The sequence below is a fragment of the Cottoperca gobio genome, chromosome 3, assembly GCF_900634415.1.
Source record: "Cottoperca gobio chromosome 3, fCotGob3.1, whole genome shotgun sequence".
NCBI classification, from domain to species: domain Eukaryota; kingdom Metazoa; phylum Chordata; class Actinopteri; order Perciformes; family Bovichtidae; genus Cottoperca; species Cottoperca gobio.
In genome coordinates this window covers 14,325,728-14,350,188 of record NC_041357.1, presented here as the reverse complement: position 1 = coordinate 14,350,188, position 24,461 = coordinate 14,325,728, and the positions used below count along the sequence as shown (strand labels likewise).

The window sequence follows — 24,461 nt, the reverse complement described above, 5'->3', positions numbered from 1 at the left end:
CTAACAGATGCTGATAGACAAAGGAATTTAGCTGGAAGCTGTAAATACGTTTTTTTGGATACATTACCTCAAAGTACGAGTCCATGGAGTGATTCAGTTAACCAACCCTAAAGGTGTTGCATGCTGATTTCTGTAAATGATGTGCTATAGCACAGTGTTTTAGGGTGGATTTCCCCCTTTAAAATACATATAAAAATGACTTGTGCACAAGCAATGATGGTTGAATTAATTTCATTGATTGCTTAAGCCTGACTCGAATACATAATATATTTGCATACACTAATTACAGTGAACATAGACAAGACTTTGAAGACAGGACATTTCGATGAATTTTATTGGAAGGATAATGTACCTGATGTGTTTAAGAGTGATGGGGAAATTAAAAAAAACAGACTAAACTTCCTACGAACATTTGGTTTACATCTTGATATGGACGGGTTAACGAGCCATATTGAGGCAGTTCCACAAAGTAAAAAGGAAAGCTCAGGCTTTTGACATTCAAACGACTCAGAGCATCTTTGGTTCATTCTCAGTTATAAAACATATTTACAAAGCATACACATCAAACGTCAGTGCAATTTGAACGTCTCTAAAAACTCTCCAAAACTCATTGTGCTTAAACATGGTAGGAATTGTAGCTCCACAACATATTAAAGTGCGTTCTTGCTCAGTAGTTAAGTGCATAGGGGAGTCCGATCTACATTAACAGACAAATTATACAAACATGTGTCTTAAAACTCATCAGCAGGACTACAATTTCAGATTCAGTGTTGTAAACTAAAACATATTGTTTGGTATTAATAAGACGACTGAAGTAGTAAATGCATTGAAAATAACCCTATCCACTCGCTTAAAGTCTCCCATTTCTTCTGCAGTAATGATGTTAAAAAGCAGTCAGTAACATTTTATCAAGGATACATTTGTCTACTTGTGTAACAGCAGGCACAGTCCAACTAAAAATACAAACAATCTCTCAATCCAGATAGTTGTAATGTGATTAGCTGAGTGTTGAAGATGATAGATGTCGCTCTCAGGCCAATGAAGAGGAGAAAACAATATAAAATAATTTGTCCCTCATGAAATATGACAATACAGTCCGGGCAGTATTGTATGTATTTAAAGAAGAAACTATCTCAGAAAAACAGGTTTAATGTGTTTTTAGGTGAACTGCCCTTTTAAAAGTCTATTAATGCATGTATTAACTGTAGGAATCATGTGGAAATCTTCTGAAGTTGTGAAATAAAATTGAAATAGATTGAGTAATGTTATATACAGTACAGCATAAAACAATAAATGCATGTTTTGTTTCTGTGCAATTTAAAGCCTGTTATAGGGCTGAAAGGGAGTGTTTGTGTTTTTCCACGTTGCATATTTAAAACCCAATCTAAAAAAAAAAAAAAATGAACTCAAACATCCCACTAATGTCAATGATCATCATTTACCAGAGCGCCCCAGGATTTACATTAGGTGTAACACAGGGCTTTTAATTAACACAATCTAAAATAACCCAAATTAAGAAACTGAATTGGCAGAAATCCACAATTCTCTAATAATATTTACAGTTGTACACATATTTCTAGAAAGTTTGCAGGCTTGAGCAGGATAAATAAATAATAAAAAAAAAGAGGAATGCTGCATCTGCTCTTGCTGAAAAGTACTAAAATGCACACAAGGCACATAAATACTCCCTGAGGCTGATACTTAAGCAAGCTCAGTCAGCGTCTGTTATAATACTGGTGGCGTCGGATTCATCAAAGGTCCTCTTGTAGCGGACTCTAGAAGAGAAGTGGGTTCTTTTCTTCTTATAGATGATGAAGACGATGGCTGAAAGCAGAGCGAGGACGACCACGATGAAGAGACCCAACGCCACAGGAGAGCCTCCAGACTCTGAGGATGCAAAAGCGAAATGAGTCAGTCATCAGTCAGTTTTAAGTTTTCCCACTAAACATGATGTCCTCATGTTTCAGTTCATACAACATGTATCCGAGTTCAGACTCTCTGTGTAAGAGAAACTAAGTGATGTAAAGAACATGAAACATATAACATCACTACTGTTGTCACTCAAGTTATGTAACCTTTTACAAGATGGAGCTGTGGTGCTTCTTTGTAACGTCAACATGAAGCTGCAGTGAGCAGACGGTTAGCTTAGCTTAGCACAAAGACTGGCTAGCTCGAGCTCTTTCCCCTTGTTTCCAGTCTTTTTTTGCGAAACTAAGCTAACCAGCTGCTGCCTCCAGGTACATATTCACCGTACAAATGTCAAACTTATTCCTTTAATGCACTTGCGATACTCACTTGCTTCAGTTGTGCAGACGACGCGACTGTAGCTTGCATTGCAGCTGGCAAGTTTCCAGATTCCTTCATCTCCTGCCATCATGACGGCACAGTGGGGCTCCGACTCCTTCCCAGTAACCAAGGCCTCAGACTCCCAGTTAGAGTAAGCCAGAGCCGAGCCATCCTGCCAGGACACAGGCTTCCCTGAGAGCAAGGTCCAGGAGATAATGAGAATATCGCAAATAATGTGATTCTGTGTGATGTTGAGGGTAAATATCTTACTCAAACGAGTAAGATATTTTGTAAGCAACGTAGTAAAACAGGTCTGTATTGTCGATAACAATCATTTGAAAAACACACAACGCAGATTTTTCAAACGCAACTTGAATTATATGCATGAATATAATCGATATTTAAATAGCTAGAAACGGCAGTTTGGACATGTAAACGCTAAACGATGTTTTACTGTTTACCTTGAGCATCGAGCTTCATGCTGAGCCATACTCGACCGGTGATGAGAGGGTCATCACACATGTACTTCGACACAAAGTCGTTCTCTTCTTTGGTTTTTAAGGTCAGTAGTTGAGCATCTGTCAGCAGAAAAAAACAAAAACAATTGGTGGACTACAGTCGCTGAATACTAATTATAACCCTTCATACACCGAACAACAACTCACCCATGCCCTGACAGATGTCCATGGCCTGCTTCATGCTGTACACGCTGTAGTTGTAGAAGTTCATGTCGAAGGCGTAACAGTGGTCCTGATGCTGCACCCACATGGACACACCGTTGCTCTGAGGGCAGTGATTGGCCTCCGAGGCAACCAGCAGTCTGGCTCCTGATTCATAGCCGCACAGAAACAAGATGGACACTTAACGCCACTCTAATACAAATTAAGTCACAAGCAGATGCATAAAGATATATTTAACACAATTATTCAGTGGTGCTAGTTTTCTCCTCTGAATTATTTCGGCAGACTGAACCACTCAATACAAATGTTGCATTCATGTAGTGTTGGAATAATGGGACAAATGTGTTCCTGACAATTCACGCGAACGTCCTCTCAAGTTGGAACAACAACTCGGAAGTTGGCGAAGAAACATGTGGGACGAATGTAAATGTTGAGTGGATGTTAAGAAACTTATATTAATTCTCGTACTGCATATGATTTTCTGCTCACATGTAAACTGTAATACGGGATTATGTTGTAAGCGTTAGTTGCTGTCCACTTTGGATTCGTTAGAAGGTGCATGTATTAGCATTAACCTGATATTTCTGTGGTTTTAAGGAATGTCTGGCACAAAGTCACTAAGATAAGTTTCCTTTGCTCTTTGTTGTTACTCAAAAAAACAGCCATCAACGTGGTGTTTAAATGCTCTGCGCTACAAAATACATACAACACATCTTCACACCGAAGTCAAAAGAACGACTTCCCAACTGGGACCATCCGTGGAGCACGTGAATGAACAATTCCACTCATTTCCTTTTTTTCCTACACGAGAAGAATGTGGTTCTATACATAAAAACACATTGGTGTCTTACTCTGGGAAGTAGTGGTGATGCTGGTGGTGTAGCAGATGGCTCCGTCTACCAACGTATTGCAGCTGGCGCTCACCCAGGCTCCGGCAGGGGTTACAAAAACACAGCTGGGCTCTTGTTTGTCTGAGCTGGAGCCCTCCCGCGGGTCAGAGATGGTGGCTTTGTAGTCAAATCTCGTTCCGTCCGACCACTCAAAGGCTGAGCCGCTAACCTGCAAAGAATTATGTCAAACCACCATGTCAAAGAAATCCAAATGAGATAAGCTTGGGATGTACTTAGTGTAAGCTCGGGGAGAATATTTTTGCTCAGCTTCTTACATCCTGGTTTGATAGGCCGATCCAGAGGGGGAAGCCGTCCGTCTTGGCAATGAGCTTCACATGTGCACTGTGCTGGATGTCGTGGACACTTGCCAGGTGGCCTCCACGCTGGTTACACTCTTCCAGAGCCTGGTGCCAACTCATCTTATGGGTTACAACCTCATAACTCAAGTTGCCGTAATGTTGAAAGTCCATGGCTGACTTGTTGTACTGCTGTTTTGGTTCTTGGGAGGGAAGGAGCAATAACATTTTGAGCATGAAATATTTCCAGTGGCGATAAACAGAGAAATATGAAATAGGGTGTAAAAGTGTGATACACCAACCGTTGTCCAGCTTGCAGGTCACAATGGTCCTCTGTTTGAACTCTTCGAACAAGTTTCTCTTCGAGGTAAGAATCCAGCTGCTGTGGACGGTGAGACCAGCCAGGAATGGTCCGTCTACATCTGGTCTTCCTTTTGCCCAGTTGGAATATTGGACATTTGTGCCATCATACCACTTCATCTGGTTATCTACAGCAGAACAACATGACTATTAACCCAGATATAATGACATAAATAAGCACACATTAAGAATAACATATTCATCTAATTCACAATCAGAAAAATGTGTTGCACCCCTATTACATCACACACTTTTCGCAGCTTGATAAACAATGGGAAACAATGCATATAGATGTCTGTACAAGTAAATACCGTTCTCATCTTTGAACAGCCCCAGCCAAACAAACTGGACCAAGTTTTGAAAGGGAATGAGTTGCTGCTTGATAAACTCGTTCTCCTCTGCATTTCGGATGGTTAGGATGTCTGCATCTGCATCTGAAACATTAATGCATCATCATTAACAATGTAAACAACATCAGACTGTTACAGACGGTTTCATAAGCAGACCTCCACATAATATCTCATGCCCATTGTTGGGGAAATTCTTACGGAGCTTTTTGCAGGTTTCCTGAATCTGTCCATTGTCAAACTGGTCCCATCTGGTAGCGACCAGCTGGAAGGAGTAGCAGTTGTTCTTGAAGGGGATCCAGTTGGGACCATTAATCTTATGGGGGCACTTCACGGCAACGTCCTCTGGTGTGGTGATAATATCCTCTGTAATACAGAAATTTACATTTTGGTTTAGATCGTTCAAAATATTAGAATTTGCAAGAATAGTGACGCACGCCAACAGGGAAGGAAGACATTTTACCAGGAGATGAAACCTGTTAAGTTTTCAAACCACAAGACTAAAAAGAAAAGGATGTAGAAAAAGAATGAATAATAATGAATAATAATGTTTTAGAGCGCTTGTTGAAGTTATGAAATGCTCTTGTAGCACGGAAAACCAAAATGAACAGAAAAGTTAAATACTTTCAGGTTTCTAAAGGCTTTCAAACGTGCTCAAAATGATAAAAGCCACTTTAATTAATTAAATACATAAATACCAATAGTGACAAAAAGTAATTAAAGGAAAAATCTGTATCTGTTTCCATAACAGGAAACCTGTGATATTCCCAAGTGTGTTTGTTTGTTTTGACAGCAAGGCCAAGGACGCCATATCCTAATGTTCTTCAATTTCAAATGTCCTCCACAACAGACTCTACATCCTGTTACCACAGAGGACTTCTCAACACAGAACAGCATCTCAATCATGTGCATAGCTACAGTATAAGCCCTCATGTTTCGTACACCAGCACTAGCAGGAATAAGCTGTATGAGGAGGTAAAACAGGCGTTTCTGTTCATCTGTATTTCACTCACCGTGTGGTTTGTGGCAGATAGCGCCTCCAAGCTCCTCCTCACACTCGGTGGCTTTCCAATAGCCATCGGTGTCCAGGTAGACACACGAGCCGCTGGTGACATCAGAAGACCAGCGACTGAAAACAGTGTGACTGTGGTCGGTCCAGCGGTAGTGGATCCCATCCTGAACACAAAACCAAACAAAGAGTTCAAGGAATGTAAAAGTTGTTTATTAAAAACAAATGCACCCCTTCTTTGGCACACTTACGTCTTCGCTAAAGAGGCCGATCCACATTGGCGTGCGTGCACGGCTCACGTACACAGTGAGGGTGGACTGCAGGAAGGTATCGGCCACACTTGCCAGGTCCATGTTGTTATTTCTGCACTGCTCTAAGGCCTCAAACCAGGTGAGATTTTTGGCAAGCAGCAGGATGGTGTGGTTATTGAAGTAGAAGGGCTCTGTTGGGATGTGGGGCTCCTCTAGTTTATCTGAAATGAGCACGCCTCATGTCATGTAAGTTTTGTCACAGACCTATGTTGCTCTAATACATTGGTTGCAAAAATATGTGGATTCCTTTTATTTATTTATTTTATTAATTTGGGAACTTTATGTATTTTATTAAGAGAGATTGCAGTCGAGAGATGACAGGAAATTGCGTAAGAGATAGATGGAGAATGACAATGGCTGGCACCTTAACCCCGAGGCAGCTCTTAAAGATGTTGAGGTTCAAGCCATGTATTATTGTATGCCCCTTTCAAATGTATTTTCCATTGTTAACAGACACACATATACTTAATAATAACACATGTCAGATTAAGTAACTTGATGAAGTGACTTTTTGCAGAACAATCTGGACAATAAAGTAACATTAAGTGTTGGAAGTGGTGATTTACCTGCATAGTGCTGACAAAAGGCCACATTTTGAAATTCTGTACAGGAAGAATAGTCCCAGGTACCCAGCATGGCAGAGTTGGGGTTATTGATCAAAAATACACACAACTCCATGCTCTCTTGATCCCACGTCTGTCAAGCAAGAGCAAAAAAGTACAAAAAAAAAAAAATCACATTGTGAACTTAAATGTGGTTAAGCCTTTTTGTCCTCTCCCTTTATTCTGGGATACCACTGGCCAATGCTCACAGTAAAGAACAGGCTGCAGCAGTTTGGTAACCTTAATTCTGTGTAACTCCACACCCCCAGATTATTTTAATTTTCGAACTTGTAGTTTTTGGCCCAAAACACATGACTTGAGGCAATTTATCAGATTTGGCGCAGCTTCCTCTGGAGGCTTCATGCAACTCTTTTCACACATGTAGTAGTACTCCCTAAGACCCTGTAAACAGACACTGACACACTTACAATCCCATTTAATTCAGCAGTGAAGGTAAGAGGAACTTACGTTGACTTTTATAGCCCTGTGCATGCCCAGAAGCAAGGGGTTAAAATTGATGTAGTTAACTGGGGACTTGTCTACCCATTCAGGGTCTTTCCGTTTGAGTTTCAGACCAACCCATATCCTTTCCATGTTTCTTATTCTCGGCAAGAGGGTGGTGATGAAGTCTAAAACACACACATATAGTACAACAATGTTTAGTGTTCAGTAGAGGATGCATTTAGACTCTGAGGAACTATTATTTCTTATTTGACCAGCTCACACGATCTTTACAGCACATAATAAAACAAGGTATTCAACATCCTCTGACCATGCTCGTCGTGTTCATTAAACACAACTAGAACAATATCAATGCTCACCTTGCTCCACCTGATCTGATATAGTGACCAGGGTTCCCCTCAATGACAGGCATTCATCATTGGCATACTTGAATGACACAGGTTTCAAGCTCGTCATCAGTGTGTAGCACTAAAAGAAAAAGATAACGCGGTGTCACAACCAGAGCCGAGTGTTTTTTCATCATGAGATAAATATGCCTTTTGGGTCCTTCGTTATCGGGCAATATGACCCTGTGTTAAATACTCTACACTACCATCTTATCCAGTGTTCACTTGTCACAGAGATAATGCATCTCAAGAGACTTAAATGAAGGTTGAATGACATGGAGACAAAGAGATATTAAAAATGTTTTTCATATCAAAATGTTTTTTCTTTAAGTGCACATGATCTCACAGTCACCTAGGCAGTGAATGCATCCTGAATAAAGCCATAGATCTTCAATCCCGCTGACATTTGAATATCTTCTAGTGCACTAAACTGCAGTGATTGTCGCTGTTTGGCCCTTTTTTCATGGGAAATGCAAGGTTTTCAGTCTGTGTTATATCCAACTCCTGTTCTTATGGTCTTTAAAACTAACACAGTTTAATCTGTTTGTAAGTGTCATGCAGCGTCTAAAATCTCGAGAGTTAAATGTGTTGAAGGATCAGACCTTATTTCTGAAGGACATGGATTTATTTCCACAGGGCAGTCCTCGAGGTTGAGGCTCCAGAGGGTTTATCTCCACTGACGTGATGTTGTTCTTCTCACACACAAAAGGCAATTGCTGACGGCAACTGCGCTCATGCTCTGCACGTAAACATGTGAAAGTAAATGTTTGTATTAGTAAAAGAGTCTGGAAGCATGCCTGTTATGAATCAAATCAAGTAATGTGCGTCAGAGCTTTTTTGCTCTCTAAAAGGGTTAAAGTTACCGTTTCATGCTACTGTCAACATTTTTCCAATATATTAAACAATTTGCCATTTCCTCTCATTGTAGTTGTTTTCCAAGTTGTTTTCCATTTAAAACAAATACGTTGTTTTGTCTTTTCTCCAGGTTAAAAAAAGGTCATTTGTATTGAATTGAAAACCTGGTTTTAAAATCTTAAGAATTTCTCTTGAATATTAAATATGTTTTGAGAAATGAGAATCAGAAATGAGGTTAACGTTTTGACAGAAATAGGATCCCATCTGTCATCCAACTGATTTCTGAGCCTTTATTTTCATTTTATTTTATGCATTTGAACGGCTGGGAGCTATTTTTCTTAAGTTACGTCGGCTGAACCAGGTTTTTATTATAATTAGAAGTTTCATAATGGCCAAGAAAACAAAGAAATAAGAAATGTGTCTCTTCTTATATTTAAAGCATATCCAGGATTCCCAAAATGAAAACTTAACAGAGTATTATTTCTAACATGCCTGAATAGCAGTCTAATAAAACCAAGCCAAAAGTAACTGTCACCTTCTTTAAGTGTCACCTTGTTATTCATAAGAATAGATTTATTTAACTGATTTAAGTCTGACTGAGTTAGAATTAGTTTTCTGCAGAAACAATACGGTAATTTAAAAAGTATCCTTCATCATACTTGGCCGTACAGAAACACTATGATGTTGACTCACCAGGAAAGAAGTTTACAGGACTGATGGAGGTGCATTTTCCCAGGAAAACTGAATGATAAAAGTACATCTGGGTGTACCTGCAACATACATAATGACAACCTCAACATCACATTTTACCACGATACACACGATAAGTGTCATAAATATCTGCTTGATTGTGCTTGTACGTAAACAGTATACTGCACGTGTACTGGCTTACGTCATTGGGAATATCCGTCCAGGCTCACTCAAATCGACCCACCATCTTTGCGTGGGAGAACTTGACATCTGTTCAAAACATGCAGGCTTTAGTACCACATAATAAAAAGAATCACTTAAATAATATAAACATATGGTATTTACAAAATCATTGTTATGTAAAGCGCTTGAATGCAGTTGGTGGAGCTCTCCAGTGATTTAGTATTGCACTTCCATAATGTTGGAGGACTTCAAAGATGTAAGGAGCAAAGCGTCAGCTAAATGAGCTGTAATGTAATGTGAAGTAAATGTCACTAAGCTTCTAAGACATTGATATGTTTTCATTGTTTTCAATGGTTAGCTTGGCGGTAGAACTTCGTTCCACTTTATTTCGACTGCTTCCAGCAGTATCCTCTTGTAATATTGTCAGCTTCCCATGATAAGCTCTACAAATCAACTACGGATGCACATGGGATGAAAAAGAAAGTGGTAAACCGCAAAAAGAGAGAAATTCATTTAAATTTGTATCCTTTTTTTTTTTACTTTGAAGTGTCCCAGTTTAATTGACCTGAACGCATGCACAGTTGAATGAATGGACAGTTCACTAAAGCCAGTCTCTGAACAGCGATTGTCCAATAATAGCTACATTACCATGCCCGACTTACCAATTTAGCCTCCTGCCTTATAGCACAATATTATGTATGTAGCCATCATATTTAAATAACTTTTACATGGTTAGATAAAAACATTAAAAGTAATTTAGAATTAGGTTATGCTGCGTGTCTGCAGTTGATTAAATCTGAGTGGCAGGGAGCACCATATAACCACAATGTCCCGGGTTCGTCTCCAGCCTTAAAGACCTTTGCTGTCTTTCCCCTCCCTCTCTCTCTCTCCCTTTTTCACACTATCCTCTGTCAAATAAAGGCAAAAAAGCCCCAAAAAACAATGTTTTTAAGAACAAAACAACAAATCTGAGTGACAAGTCGTCATTTTATGTGGACAAAATCCACATTTGTTGGCAAGAAATGAGAAAACATTTCACACTCACATCTTTTAGGTACTGGTGGAGCTTTCCGGCAGCAGTGGAGCCGAGTGGTGAAGCTAGTTTGCTGTCATTCATACTGCAAAAGAGCTGTGCCTCCTCAAATGTTAGCTGAGGCTCCTTAATAAACCAAAACTCTGCTCCATCTATGAAGATAGATGTCTCATGGTGTCCATCTGAAAAGCACAACAAACACAAATTAAAATTGTGACCCATTTTAGACGGTGACAACAGACATATTACACCCAGCCACAGAAATCCAAGGATGAAATTAATCTGTTGGGAGAAACAGTTGAAGCAAAGAAATTCTGGCCACTAATTGATCACATTTACTGAAAAGATTTCATCATTACCTGGATTGTACCAGTCTGGGTTCTTTGGTGTCTTTCCTGTCGTAGCATTAACAAAGAATGAGTTAGAAGCTGAATGTAACCAAAAACATACAAAATCAGGCTGCGTCCAGTAGATGTACAAGCCCATACGGTTTTTAAATCACATGTTGAAAAATCATTTCTTTACTTTGTTATTGCTTTATGAAACTGTACATCACAAATCCCTCTAATTGAGCAGTCTTGACGAGAGATGTTAGCTCTTCACAAATAAAAAACATCCTTTGCTTTGTGCACACATACACAGTAGCGCTTATTATATGTTATAAGTCTTACCGCGGGGTATTTGGCAGACCCACTCTAGCCTGGCGTCACAGTGAAATGGTGTGGGGTAGAAAGGAGTGGGAGATAAGTCGTGCAGCAGAAACACAAACAAGTGTTTCAAGGTGCTCTTCGATGTCTAGTGAGGACACAGAGTGTTTGCACACATATTATCATGAAGGACATATAGTTTCATATCTGTGACATTGCAGATTTTGTTGCTCCCTGGAGTTCAGTGATAGTTAAAAAAAAAAAGAGTGTGTTTCTCTTTTTAACAAAACAAATCGCTAACTGAAACAACCTCAATGATAGAAAAGGTCAGAAACTGAGCAGCAAGATAAAAAGAAAAGGTCATTCTTAAATGGCAACAGCTTCTTTCTGTGTTAAACACAGGAGTCATCTTGGCCACTTTGATGTATGGCGAGTGACAGGGTCCACATGGTCTGGAAAAAACAAACTACTGTTCTGACTGGCTGTCCTTTATGGGATTTCTGTTCAAGACAGCATGTAAGACATTATATCAGAGTTTTAGCTGTAGCTCCCACAAACAGCTGAGCAAATGGCCTAAGATGCATAAAGATAAGGTAAGATAAAGTTAATTAAACATTAAAAAAATACATAACTGGGTATGGAAATGGAGAAAACTAATGTTTATTTTTCTCTTAAAAGGGGACATAATATGCTCATTTCCAGGTAATACTTTATTTTGGGTTTCTACTAGAACATGCTTACATGATTTAATGTTCAAAAAACCCATTATTGTCCTCATACTGAAAACCCCCTCCAAAAAAACCCCCAGTCTGCTCTGATTGGCTTGTGAGAAAAATTGCAACGGTAGTTTTCAAGCCGTGGAGATGCTCAGATGGGGGTGGTGATATATTCTAATGAGCCTGCATGTGACATAGGAAGGGGAGCCACATCTGAATGGCTGGTTGAATCCCATGTTTTCTCACTGAGGCAGCTCACAGAAAACTGACTTGGTTGTCTTATTTCACAGTTTGTGGGTTGGTGGGTGGTGATATATCCCATTCAAAGTCTCAATTTAGTAATATAATCTACCCAGCCCACCTTGAATGCAGTGCAGTCCCGACTGTATGCATCATCCTCATGGAAATCTTGGTGTAAAATAGCCATAGATACCTGTTGTGGAGACATTGAATAAACAGACTTAACACAATAAATGCGACACAGAGCATCAACTATATTCAAACCAGAAATGTTGTGTTTGAAATGAATAAATGTGAAGTTTCATCTGCAGGGTTTTCAGTAAGGACTTTTATTAAATCATTTATTCCAGCACAGAAATAATTTTCTTATTGTTGTTTTCAATATACTTTGATTTGTTTCATTGTTTTAAGAATTCACTGTCGGTGCATAAAAGCGTGCCACTATTATCAATATGTGAATTGATTAAAAGAATATCTTGAAAAACACTGAATGATTGACAAACTAAAAATATAATCTTAAAAATATGTCATATAATATCTCCTCTAATAAAATCTAAGAGAGGCGGTTAGGGTTAAACTCACAGGCTCGCCGTTGCTCCACTGCCAGGAGCGATCGGTTGGGTTTCTTCTGTTCAGGCCAACCCAGAAGTAGCGATTATCACTGCAACACCAGAGCAAACAAACCATCATTCACGACCCTTGATCAATGTCACAATGTTCCAGAAGTAAACAATGAACAATACATTAATGCTTGTAATGCTTGAAAAAAGTAAAATATGTGTGTACCTGATGGTGTCTCTCATGATGCTGTGCAGGGCCTTCATCTCACCATTGTTTGTGAAGCTGGGCAGGTTGGCTCCCAGGGCCTGACAGAACATCTCAGCTTCCTCCCAGGAGCGTTTCCTGCTCAGCCTTTCCTCGTGAAACACCTGACGGGGTGATACAACAATTTACAACAGCTACCAAAACAGTGGCAGTAAAGTAACAGACTGGATTGTAAAGAAAGTCAATTCAGCCTTTAGAGTCTAGTGACAAGCTGTGCGATAAGAAAGCCATGAGAAATACACGAGACAGATCATTGTTTTTTTAATGGTCCAATGCAGCAGCAGCAGCTTCAGTAATAGATACTTAAGACTTTACTTCATACAAGACTTTACAGTAAACTACATCATTTTCCACCTGTTCCCAACGGTGAGGTTTGTGTTCATTAAGATATTAATAGATGTTTTTAAATTGATACATTAGAACCAGAAATATCATCTTCTTTATTCCATGCATTCTTCTTCCTTGTCAAAACCTGCCGTCTACATTACCCACAAGGCAACAACAACAGGGTGTGTTATGCTAGTAGGGGCTAATGTAGCCTCGAGCAGCTAGCCTTAAGCAGAGATGAGGTAATCTCACTTCTTTTCTACTCCACTTACAAACTTTTCCTTAATTTAACCGACTCTAATTACATCACTCAAAGCGATTTCTCAGAGGGCTTAACACAACTTCTTGTCACATATTCAGCAGCGGCATTACTCCCCAAGATCTGTAAACTGACGTTGACGTCTAAAATTAATGAATTAACTCCTACTATAGCCATCATCACCTTTGCCACACACACACACACACACACACACACACACACACACACACACACACACACACACACACACACACACACACACACACACACACACACACACACACACACACACACACACACACACACACACACACACACACACACACACCTTGTAGCAGTATTTGATGTTTGGTTTGGACAGCCATCCATCAGGACAGGTTGCGTTGGGGTTCGCCTCTGGTTCTGGCGGTGGAAGTGGACTGAGGTCTCTTCTACAAATGGTGCCGGCCTTAAAATGGGTACAGTTCTTCACCTCCCACTTGTCCAGCGTCTTTAAGGTGGAAATCACTGCACAACCTCCATTCCGATCTGAAATACACATGTAGATGAAAGTTTAATCTAATGTGTGAAATTGAGCTAATATAGTTATTTTTTGACTATATGCATGTTAAAATACACATGTGATGTACACAATGAAAGACTTCCAGCCGAGAAAAAGGCACATTTGTATTTTTTAGCTCATTAAATATGAAATTGTGGGCCTTTTGGAGCATCAGCAGACTTTCATATACATACAGTGAATGCCATGTACGCTAAACAGTGAATGGTAAAAGGTTTTTTATTTGTATCCACACTAGAAGAAACCACCATACTCTGGAAAGAGAGACTATGTCATTAACCATGAGTCTCACCCACCCAGAATAAACTTGTGTCTTTCTCGGCTATGGTCTTAACTTAATTTTACTTCATGCATCACTGTGTGCTATAGTGAAAAGTTAAAGTTGATGTGACTGTCCAAGGCTACACTAATCAATAGTGTCTGTATGCAGGACAATATGGTAGAAAGCTTCTGTATGTAATGTCAAGGTGAGGGGGGGGGGGGGGGGGGTCAGCTGGGAGATTTCTCTGTTGAGAATAGATGAATGGCGCTATTTTACTTTCACCATTATTATTAGATTTCTTTTCCATCTGTGTGCTATTGATATGTCGGCAACATTTATAATTCTTGTTTCTGTTGAAGATAAAATAAAAATAAAATAAAAACAGAACATGAGTCTGCTATGACATGACATGAGAAGGGACTTTTACTAACCTGGTTCGAACCAGCCCCAGTTGGTGTATGCAACCACACCCGGGGTCCCATCCTGGCTCATCCACTGGTACTCCCCTGTGTTCTCAAAGTCCTGGAGCCCTATCCAAAAATACGAAGGTTCCTTGTGCATGTGCTCTCCAAGTAGACGGCTGATGAAGGCCTGCTCAAACCTGGAAAGAGCAGTCAAATATGAGAAGACCAGAAAGTAAACTGAAGCGTTTTTTTGATCGGCTCACCAGCTGAACAAACTCCTACCTGTTTCTTATGGTGATGTTGCAGCGATCATTGAAGGAAACTTGTTTGGTGTTTACTTGGTAACAGGAGTTTCCGTGTCTCCTCCAACCCTGAGGGGTTGACAGCAGGAAGACTTAAGACGCATTCAATTTACAAGCAAACAACTGTCACTTCGTCCTCTGTGATGGGACTGTTATGAATCAGTATTCATGTGTTTGTCACCACCACAGTCAACCCTGATAGTTTTGTTTTTGCATTCAAACATCTCTTCCGTTCTGGCAATAGCTGCTAATACAAGTACAGATCTGCCTTTAGCAACAAATGTCATCTGATCTTGACAGCAAGTAATCTGATACACACTTGCATGGCTACTCCATTCTTTTCCATGATTATAGCCAACATATGCATGCAGCTCAAGCTCAATATGTTCATGTGTGGAAGGACAAATATTACTTGCAAATATCTGAATTTGGGTTTTCACAATATCAGGTATTCACTACACTGTAATCTTGTTCAAAATAATTCAGGGTAACGATATTATTGAGATATTTGTAAAACATTTGAAGACTTTTCGGCAAATGAATTACACTCAACAAACGAGTTTAGTGTAGGTGGAGAGAGAATCTGTAACCATGTGTCTGTAACCAATGTTTAAAGTCTAGACCTTAATTACATGTCAGTCGATAATAAAATGCAAAACCCAGCAGGTTTCCCTTTGGGACATTGGGTAATTTAGACAATACTCACATCCTCCAAGCGACATCCAGGCTGTGTCGCAAATTTGTTGACCTTTCCTTTCTTCTGACACATAAAAGGTAGCTTCTGAGTGCATTCCCCAACCCACCAACCATGAGCCTGTGGAGGCCGGACACGTTTGATTTTGCAGGACTCGTATAAACAAACTTATACAGCAGATCATAAGAAGACAAAAACAGAGCCCCTCCACACACAGGCCCAACACAAAAAAGACTGAATACAATGAGTGGGGGTCACACAAAACAGTCCACATAGACAACATAGACAACACACATGCGCACGCACAAACACATACCTTTCCAGAATAGAAGACACAGCTGGTATCCACAGAGGGCTGGACTGGATGGTTTCGGTCCCAGTAGGTGAAGGTGACGGGTGCCTCGTCGATCCACTTGAAGACAGTGGGGTTCATGCCGTCACCGATCAGACCAATCCACACGTCCAAGAAGAGGCCAACTGACACACACACACACACACATAAGAACATCACTTTCAGGAAATGTTTAAAATCAAACTAAAGCAGTCAAGGCAAGGTTCTGGAAAAAAGAATATTCAGAAATGTTTGTTTTAATTTACCAGCATGGAAATTAGTGCTGATCATCTCTTTGCTGTCAATGGAGTGGAGGCTGGCCAGAGAGCCTCCTCCTCCCCCCTCTGTGTTGTTGCAGTGCATCTGGGCATCTGTAAAGTTTCGAGGTATGTCCTTCACCAACTTGTAACACCAGCCATTCCATGGGACCCAAGCGTCTTCACACACTGTTTCACTATACACAAGTGACTCTGTTGAGAGGCAGCAGGACAGATAGAAGCCGTTAGGGGAAGTAGGGTCATTTTTATCCCCCAAAATCATGTGGTCATATGAACATGTGAGGGAACGTGAAAGAGAGAAAGAGTACAACTGACACTACATGAAGAGAGCAAAACCAGAGGGGGCAATATGCACCCCGATATGCTGGTTGCAAACCGCAATTAAAAACCAAACAACTACAATATTTACATCAATTAAAGGTTCAATGAGTAACATATGCCAGAATTTAAAATTAAAACATTAAAAATAAAAACTAACATTATCAACAAAGTGTGAAGCGCTAACAGTGTTGATGTCAAAGACGTCTATGTGTCGTGTTGCAGAGATATCTACTGAAGTTAGCATGCTAACTGACTAGCTGCGCTCCGTCCAGTCTTGTAATACCACTTGTTCCTCTAGAGGTGATAGAGAGTCACTGTAGCTCCAGTCTGCCCTCAGTACAGAGGGAGAAGAAGCAGAGCTGTCTGACTCGCTTGTAAATATTACAGCCGTGTTCAGTTTCTGTTTTATAATTTGTTTATTCAATTTATTTCAAAGCGTCAGAAACGAGAAAACAACCCGCACCACCTCTTTCGTCCTCACAGCTGCCAGGAGGCTGTTTCACCGAGTGTCTAGCTGTCGGCAGTCCCGGGAAACAGCGTAGCTTCAGTTAGCAGTTAGCTTGAGTTCAGCCACAGCACCGGGGAACTGTAGACTCCCTGTTGCTGCTGTTACACTGGTCCACCAGCCCGCTGTGACTGCCGGCGCTGGGGCTTGTTCTGACTGAGCCCAAGTCTCTTCGGTCGCTGACTGGGGCGCCGTCTGACGGAGGCGGCTGCAGAGTGTCGTCTCTGCCGACCTCTCTCCTCCCCCGGTGGGCTGCTCTCCTGGCTGCACCGCCACCGGGAAAACGACGCGAAGATGTGGGTCGTTTTCTAGTTTCTGCCACTTTGGATTTAGTCCAATAAATAAACTAACGTAACAGCGCCGGTTAACATCAGTGCTCAGTAAACACAGATGATCAGCTCCACGTGAAGATTATAACACAGCAGGGTTTTCTGACCGGCTCTCAGAGTTTCAGCAGTTTGGTCGAATTTTGGTATTCTCGCCCACCGACTGACTGACTGACAGGTATTACACAGGAGTAAATGCAATGCACAATATAAAGAATACATTAGAATATAATAAATATGCCAAACTACTAAAACTAAAATATGAACATTACAGATTAAATAAGATTCAGAAGAAATGTAAGTGCAGAGAGTGAGGGCAGCGGCTAACCTACCTGTTGTTGCTGTCTGAGAGGCATTGACTCTCTTCTTGCAGATGTATGGCAGCTCTTTGTTGCACGACTCAGATTCATAGTTCTGTTTAGAGTTTAGGACTCCGCAGTCTGACGCAACAATCGTGGAGGTGGATGGCATTCCTGTCAAAACACAGTCCCACACACAATAAATAAAATAAAATCACATACTGACTGTGACAGCAGAGCACAAGAGTGGCATACACGTCTGTGTGTCTTTCTAGGCTCAGCTCATAAAGAAAAGGCTTTATGTTTTAACACAGTGCTGCTACTTGCAACTTTGACATGTTGTAAATTTCAGCAACCACAAAGAGCTCATAGCCACAGATGGCTTCAGTGTCCTTCACGTTCACACAGCAGTGTAAGAACAACATCTTCCCTTTTGAGAAGAAAAAAAAAACAGCAAACATATTACAATAGCTAGAAGTCTTTATAAAGCCTTCCATTCAGTACTATTAATGAGTTATTCAACAACAGTAACAATCCCAATGCCACACAGTGTCCAAAAAACAAGCACAATGAGCTTCTTTACAACACTGGCCTCTTTGTTTCTCTGACTAACACCAAGTCTCAGTTTATAGAAGGACAGTGACAACAGCAGATCTCAACAGGAAGCAGGTTTTTGGTATGCTACATGGAGCTGGTGTTTTCAACCACAAGTTAACTTCCTAAATATGTTCTTGTTTGCAGAACGGTTGCACTCAATCACCAAAAAAAGATATATGCATCATCACCTGTTTCCCAGCGCAGGGTTGAGAGAGGGGAACCATCCGACCACTGCCAGCCATGAGAAGTGTCTAACTGGTGAAGGCCGATCCACATCCTCTCAGGCATTCTGTCAAGGCCCTCCAACACTGCACAATGTCACAGCACACAGGACAAGCAATACATTCATTTAAAACTCATTTTAAAAAAGGAAGCGACAAGTCTAAGATAATATGAAGCCTTAAGATCACTCGGGATTTGAAAAGCAACATGATAAAACACAAACACGGGGATACAATAAACTAACAAACATACAACAGTCAAGCCCGAACTGGAAAATAAAACTGTGCAACCAAGGTCATTTAAAATCTTTAAATGTGAGTGTTAAATGTCACTGACAGGGTTTGCTGACAGTCAGTCTGATGAAGGGGAACTTTGATGAGGTTTTCAACTTCCCTAAATAAGTTAGTGGCACAAATACAAAGAAACAGAGTGCTTGCAACTGCAGCTGCACTCTAAAACAGTTAACGGAATTAACTTAAGAACATAAGATATGTTGGACGCAAGACATAACACGTTAGATAATAATTATGCAAATACTTGCAAAAACCCAGAGAATACATTTAGGACTGAAATGCATCTTTGAATTTTAAACATTTCTGGCTTGAACTTGTCTAAGTAGTTTTCAGCTAATGTATCAAAGGCATGTCAGTGGAAAAAACAAATAGCCTTAAGAGAAGGAATGCTTCTTTCAGGACTAACTGAGAAAGCTTATATGATGTGATATTTACTAATGATTATCAACTGAATAAAGATCATTTGTGATATAATTCATATCAATAAAAATGATGATCTATTTAAGAGCCCTTTCTTTCTGTTTTGTTTCTTGAAATAGTTTAGAAACAGATGGGGCAGGCGTCGGCTTCAAAAATGAAACTATTTCCTTCAAAGTTCTTTAACAGTATAAATATAGTGTCTGTGCTTTGAGAGATGCAGGTCAGTAGATATATTTAGAATAGGATTTATTTTCGGTTAGTTTGTTTTAAATCAACAAGGTGTTGTAGCCAGGCCAACTTCATTGTTATGGCAGTTTTTTCCCCCCAACATTATAAATGTTATACACGTGTGTTAGAAAGAACTCCTCTCATATTTCATTATGCTGAAGCTGAATCCAACATGAAGGTGATAACTTCGACTATTTTGTGTTGATGTTTTTCAGCTTATAGGTGGATAAGAAGAACAGATGAAGAAGGTGAAGAAGAAGCAATGAGTAGTAAATCAGCCTTACAGGTCTTGGAGTGAAGATCGTTGGGCTCAGACACACTCAGCAGATCAGCTCCCTGCCTACGACATGAATCCAGAGCTTTCACCCAGGTCACCGCGGCATTAGAAACAAACTCATAGCACGATTCCCCTTCCGGCCCGGCAAACAAGGTCTGGCAACCCTCCTCTGCAAGGTCAAAGAGAGTGTCAGTGTGAGTGTGAGAGTCTAAGCGTGTAATTCGGTTTTGTTGATGCCGGATGTAATTCAACATGATTAGTTAAACGAAAAAATAGATTTTTTTTTTTAATAGCTTGCACACATCAGCTTTTAACAGACATTTTGGCTTTTTAATGTCATGATCATGTCCTGGAAAACATACAAAAATGAAAACGGATGTAGATTTTCTTACAGTAATGCCAACATTAAAACATTTCTTTTTAAAAAGGGCTGCTGAATATCTCCATACACAATGTTTTTTCGAGTGAAAGAGCCACAAATCTTATCTTGTGAAGCTTATAATACTTAAAAAGAAATATTGAACAACGTGCCAGGTGTTAGACAGTGTCCCTTCTTTCTGTCTTGGTCGTAGTCCGATGAGGTGGCACACCAGGACAGTCCAGAAAAATCTGCATCTGGGAGGCACCCGTGATGCCAGCTGCCGTTGTATTTGAAGGGGAATTCGCAGGGAGAGCCGAAAGAGTTCCCATTGGTGGTGTGAACGACTGCACAGAGAGGACAGGTGAGCAAAGAGCAAAATCAAAGACCAATTACAAGCCTCTGGTATTTGTGTCATTTCTAAGAAAAAAACATGTCAGGACAGTGACATTTGGTGTCTTGTTACATAAACCAAAACACACATCTAGCAGGTAATACCACAACAATGAGACCAAAATGAACTAAATCGCGAGGAAAATCTTTCGTACAAAACATTGTGGTTCCGTCGACCACAAATAAACACATTTCTGTCCAACAAACACAGAACACCTTTAGACATAGTTAGTTTACTGGTGAAGTTTTGCAAATGTAAATGATGAAAGGCTGAAATAAACACTGAATATAGTTTCTACGTAGTCAGCTCACCATTAACCTACAACTGATCAAATGAATATGAGAAATAATGAAGAAGTAACAAGTGAGCGGAAAAGCAAATGGAAAATAGTCTCTTGAATGAATCGTCATGCCAGGCTAGATCCTCTCCACAAATGTTTTTGTTTAAATATTTAAAAGCATGCACCACTCACACTCATATTGTGGGTCCTCTGCATATAGTGTACATCTAAATAAGTGATATGGAAATGTGCAGTTTAAAAATCTAAAATTATTAACTTATTAACTCAACTTTCAATATCTACTCATACGGGTCATTTGAAATGCAATTTACATAAAACATACATTTATTATAAATTCCCCCATTTCTAGGTGTAGTTGTTTGCATTTGATGGAATTTGACTAATGCATTGCACATGCAAGATAATACACTAGAAGAAATTCCCCCAAAATTAAAAAGATGCAGTTTTAACACCGAGACACTCAGCTTTCAGAAGTCCTATTCATTTAACCTACATTCTGACACACCCCATGTTGTTACCGAGAATAAAAGGAGTAATAATTGATAGGAGTGGCATAAGAACCTGTTTGGCCATGAGACACAAAATACTGCAGAACTAAGTAACACCTGTGCACAAGGGTGTAACACATGATATGGTTCATTTGAGGAAGTGGATTCTCTGAATACTAGCCAGATGATAATTCAGTGAGTCCTCCCAACCGCGAGTAAGCAATTTTCTCTCTCAGATAAGACAAAAGGAAACCACACTCACCGTGGTACAGCTTCTGGCAGATGTTGTCCTGGGATCCTCCTCTTACCCAAGTGTCATTAGCGTCACGTTTGGCCGCCACTTTGCCACCGCTGACAGTCAGCTCCATTTGATAAACAGTGAAAACGGCCCCATCCAGGCAGCGCCACCACAGCAGGATGTTGGAACCACAGTCGGCCATGTACAATGCCTTGGTGCTGACGTCCAACGCCAAGCAGAGGGACGTGTCCACATGGAAGAGGCGGTGACCTGAACCCCACTTCCACAGCTGGGAAGTGCTTTTTGGGTCACAGGAAGTGAGACTCAAGTTTGTCGAAGGCACTGTACCCAGGCAGTTCCCTGTGCTCGAGTGTTGGACGGCGAAAGCATCCTCGTCTGTGGTGGTGGGACAGACACAGAAAAAAGACAGCAGTTTAAAAGATGACACGTTACCATCAAGAGTGCATCTGATCTGTTTAGGCCATACAGGCACAATCACAAACAAAACTCCTTGATCAATCAATGTAATTACTTTCAGTTCACAGTAACAGTATCTACAATTTAGTACATTGAGATAATTTCCTCTGTTCTTTTGTGGGGAATTTTAGGAGGTTGTCTTTTACTTCTTTCATTTCAACTGCAAGAAAGCCATCATAAAGAAAGGACTGCAGGTAAATCTGCAGACCAAGCTGCGAAATAAACAGTGGAGAAATTGATCTTTATCTGAGGACTAAAGGTTGAATAAAATATGTAAAATAGTGGAAAGAACTGAATATATGTACATATATGCACAGTATATTAAAAACCCTCACACTTGATGGGTATTGTATAGACTGATTCCAGTAGCTAAGACGGAAGAAAATGAAAATAAATACATGTAAAAGTGGACAGTTAATACAGAATATGGAGAATTACATCTAAATATGAAGCAAACAGATCGAAATTGCATACAGTCCCTGCCCACACAGGCTTACTAAAATAAAAACGTAATATCATAGTATAGCTATGTAAAACATTGCAGCCATGCAGGCTTACTTATATACTCTATTGAGATTAAAGGGTATCTCAGCCAACATAATAGGAGAGCTGTTTACAGACCGACACATGATTTACACAGAGCTACTAGGGGGAGGGAGGGATGAGTATGCAGTTTGTTTGACCTGTCAAAATAAGGCTAGGCATTAAACTCGCTGGGGGATGGGAACAATGTCAAACTACCAACTAACTATTGCAACTAAAAGCTGGGTTTTGTATCTGCCTCATGCAGGTTTTAAGCTATTGTCCTCGGATTCATGTCGCGCTTCTCTGGACGAACTTATGATCCAGACAAGTCGAAAACAGAATATCAGAAACGGCTCTGAAAATATGAAAAGTGACACAGAAATGAAAGCAAAGAGTCGGAGCAGGGGTACATGACGTTACTTACCGAAACCTTTGACGTTAGCCTCCGGTGTGCAAGTTCCTAAGAAAACAGTCAACAAACAAAGGCAAAGTGTGGATATTCTCAGCATGGTGACGGCAGAGTCTTTTTGTTGGATTCATAAAGAATCTGCCCTCCCGGAGTGTTGGACCGTGAATATAGGACGGTCGATGAATTGACTACAAACTGAAAGTGATCAGAGACCTAACCTAACCCAGTTCTACCATCTGTCAGCTGTGTTATCCGGAGTCCCGCTCCGAAGCCTGCACGAGCAGAATGAAGGGAGGGACTTCCGGTCAAACCTACAAAATAGTCGACAAATAGATTTAGTAGTAAGTAATATATGCATGATACATATATATATTATTGTAAGCCAAACCATAACTTTCTTAGACAAACCATTAGTCATTCCATTGGTATTATTTAATGTATTTGCTGCTATGTATAATTGTTAAAACAGGCGTGAGTATTTATTGTCTTTTGTAAATCCTCTGGCTGCCAATATATATATATTTTTATAATAAAAAAAACATAAAACAAATTAATACTAAAAACAAAAATAATAAAATAAAACAATAGCGTTAAATCAAAATTATGACATAGCCTACTAGGTAAGATAAATTAGATATTAAGCCAAAATGACTACTAAGTAAAAAAGAAAAACATACTAAATCAAGCATATGACTTATAGAGGCAAAGTAATACTTGTCAAAATGGCTCACCAAGTCAAAAACATATATAAGATATAGGCTACTAAGGCAAAATTATGATTTTAGTCAAAAGAATATGAGCTACTAAAACCAACTTGACTCTGAGTCAAGTAAACTAAGTTACAATTACAACTTAGTTTCGATATGATTAATATGAGATATTAAGTCAAAATGATCACTACTTTATCAGGTAAAATCATAATTTATACTTAATATCTCATAACTTTTACTTAGCATATGAACATATCTCAAAATTGTGACTTAATTTGTCAAATTACATGTAACGCTTTGATTTTGAAGGCGACATAACTCGTACTCCGTCTTTGGTGCCCTCCCTTCACATTCCCAGAAAGCCCGTATAATTTCCTCCTATCACCCACTTCACGCCCTCACGCCCTCTCGGTTGTTTCTGTCAACTGGAACACTTCCACGTTTTTTTTATCCTTTAACTGCAGTGAATTGCAGCTGCGCATTAATGATTAATTTTGTAGGCTAAGTGCTGTAGCACTTAATGTTTTTATTTGTAAACGTAGCATCTATTGTGAATTATTATTCACCTTACATCCTGGTGTCAGATACTGTCAGAGAAAGCGTCAATAAAAGCTGCACTTTGCTTTCTCATTTTCCCCATTGTTAGGTGTTGCCCAACACTGGCACCTTTTTTAATTAAGGTAATCTAATGACTTGGGGTACGTTTCATCTAAATCAGGTAAACATTAGGTGAGTATTATGTTTTTACACAAAGACATGCAAACTCAGCATTGGTTCTAAAGAGACAATGTTTCTTGTTTGGTCTTGTCAGTGATGTAGGCAAAGTCACTGAGAGATTA

The 24,461-nt window shown here is 39.9% G+C and overlaps 1 protein-coding gene across 1 annotated transcript; it reads right to left on the bottom strand.

Moving 5' to 3' along the window:
• Positions 1 to 311: 311 nt before the first annotated feature.
• On the bottom strand, positions 312 to 23,171 carry ly75 (lymphocyte antigen 75). The gene is made up of 35 exons (XM_029454953.1): positions 22,928 to 23,171; positions 21,526 to 21,897; positions 20,254 to 20,427; positions 19,730 to 19,891; positions 18,471 to 18,590; positions 17,719 to 17,859; positions 16,223 to 16,426; positions 15,942 to 16,102; positions 15,638 to 15,745; positions 14,912 to 15,000; positions 14,657 to 14,826; positions 13,733 to 13,932; positions 12,780 to 12,922; positions 12,576 to 12,654; positions 12,115 to 12,186; positions 11,062 to 11,185; positions 10,750 to 10,785; positions 10,403 to 10,572; positions 9,377 to 9,444; positions 9,178 to 9,254; positions 8,232 to 8,368; positions 7,603 to 7,711; positions 7,250 to 7,410; positions 6,746 to 6,875; positions 6,120 to 6,340; positions 5,873 to 6,035; positions 5,061 to 5,225; positions 4,824 to 4,946; positions 4,455 to 4,640; positions 4,132 to 4,355; positions 3,818 to 4,025; positions 2,952 to 3,113; positions 2,748 to 2,864; positions 2,296 to 2,478; positions 312 to 1,887 (listed from the first exon to the last, which is right to left on the bottom strand). Exons 1-35 carry the CDS (start codon positions 23,010 to 23,012, stop codon positions 1,712 to 1,714), a joined length of 5,220 nt encoding a protein of 1,739 aa, XP_029310813.1. The 5' UTR covers positions 23,013 to 23,171; the 3' UTR covers positions 312 to 1,711.
• Positions 23,172 to 24,461: the final 1,290 nt, after the last annotated feature.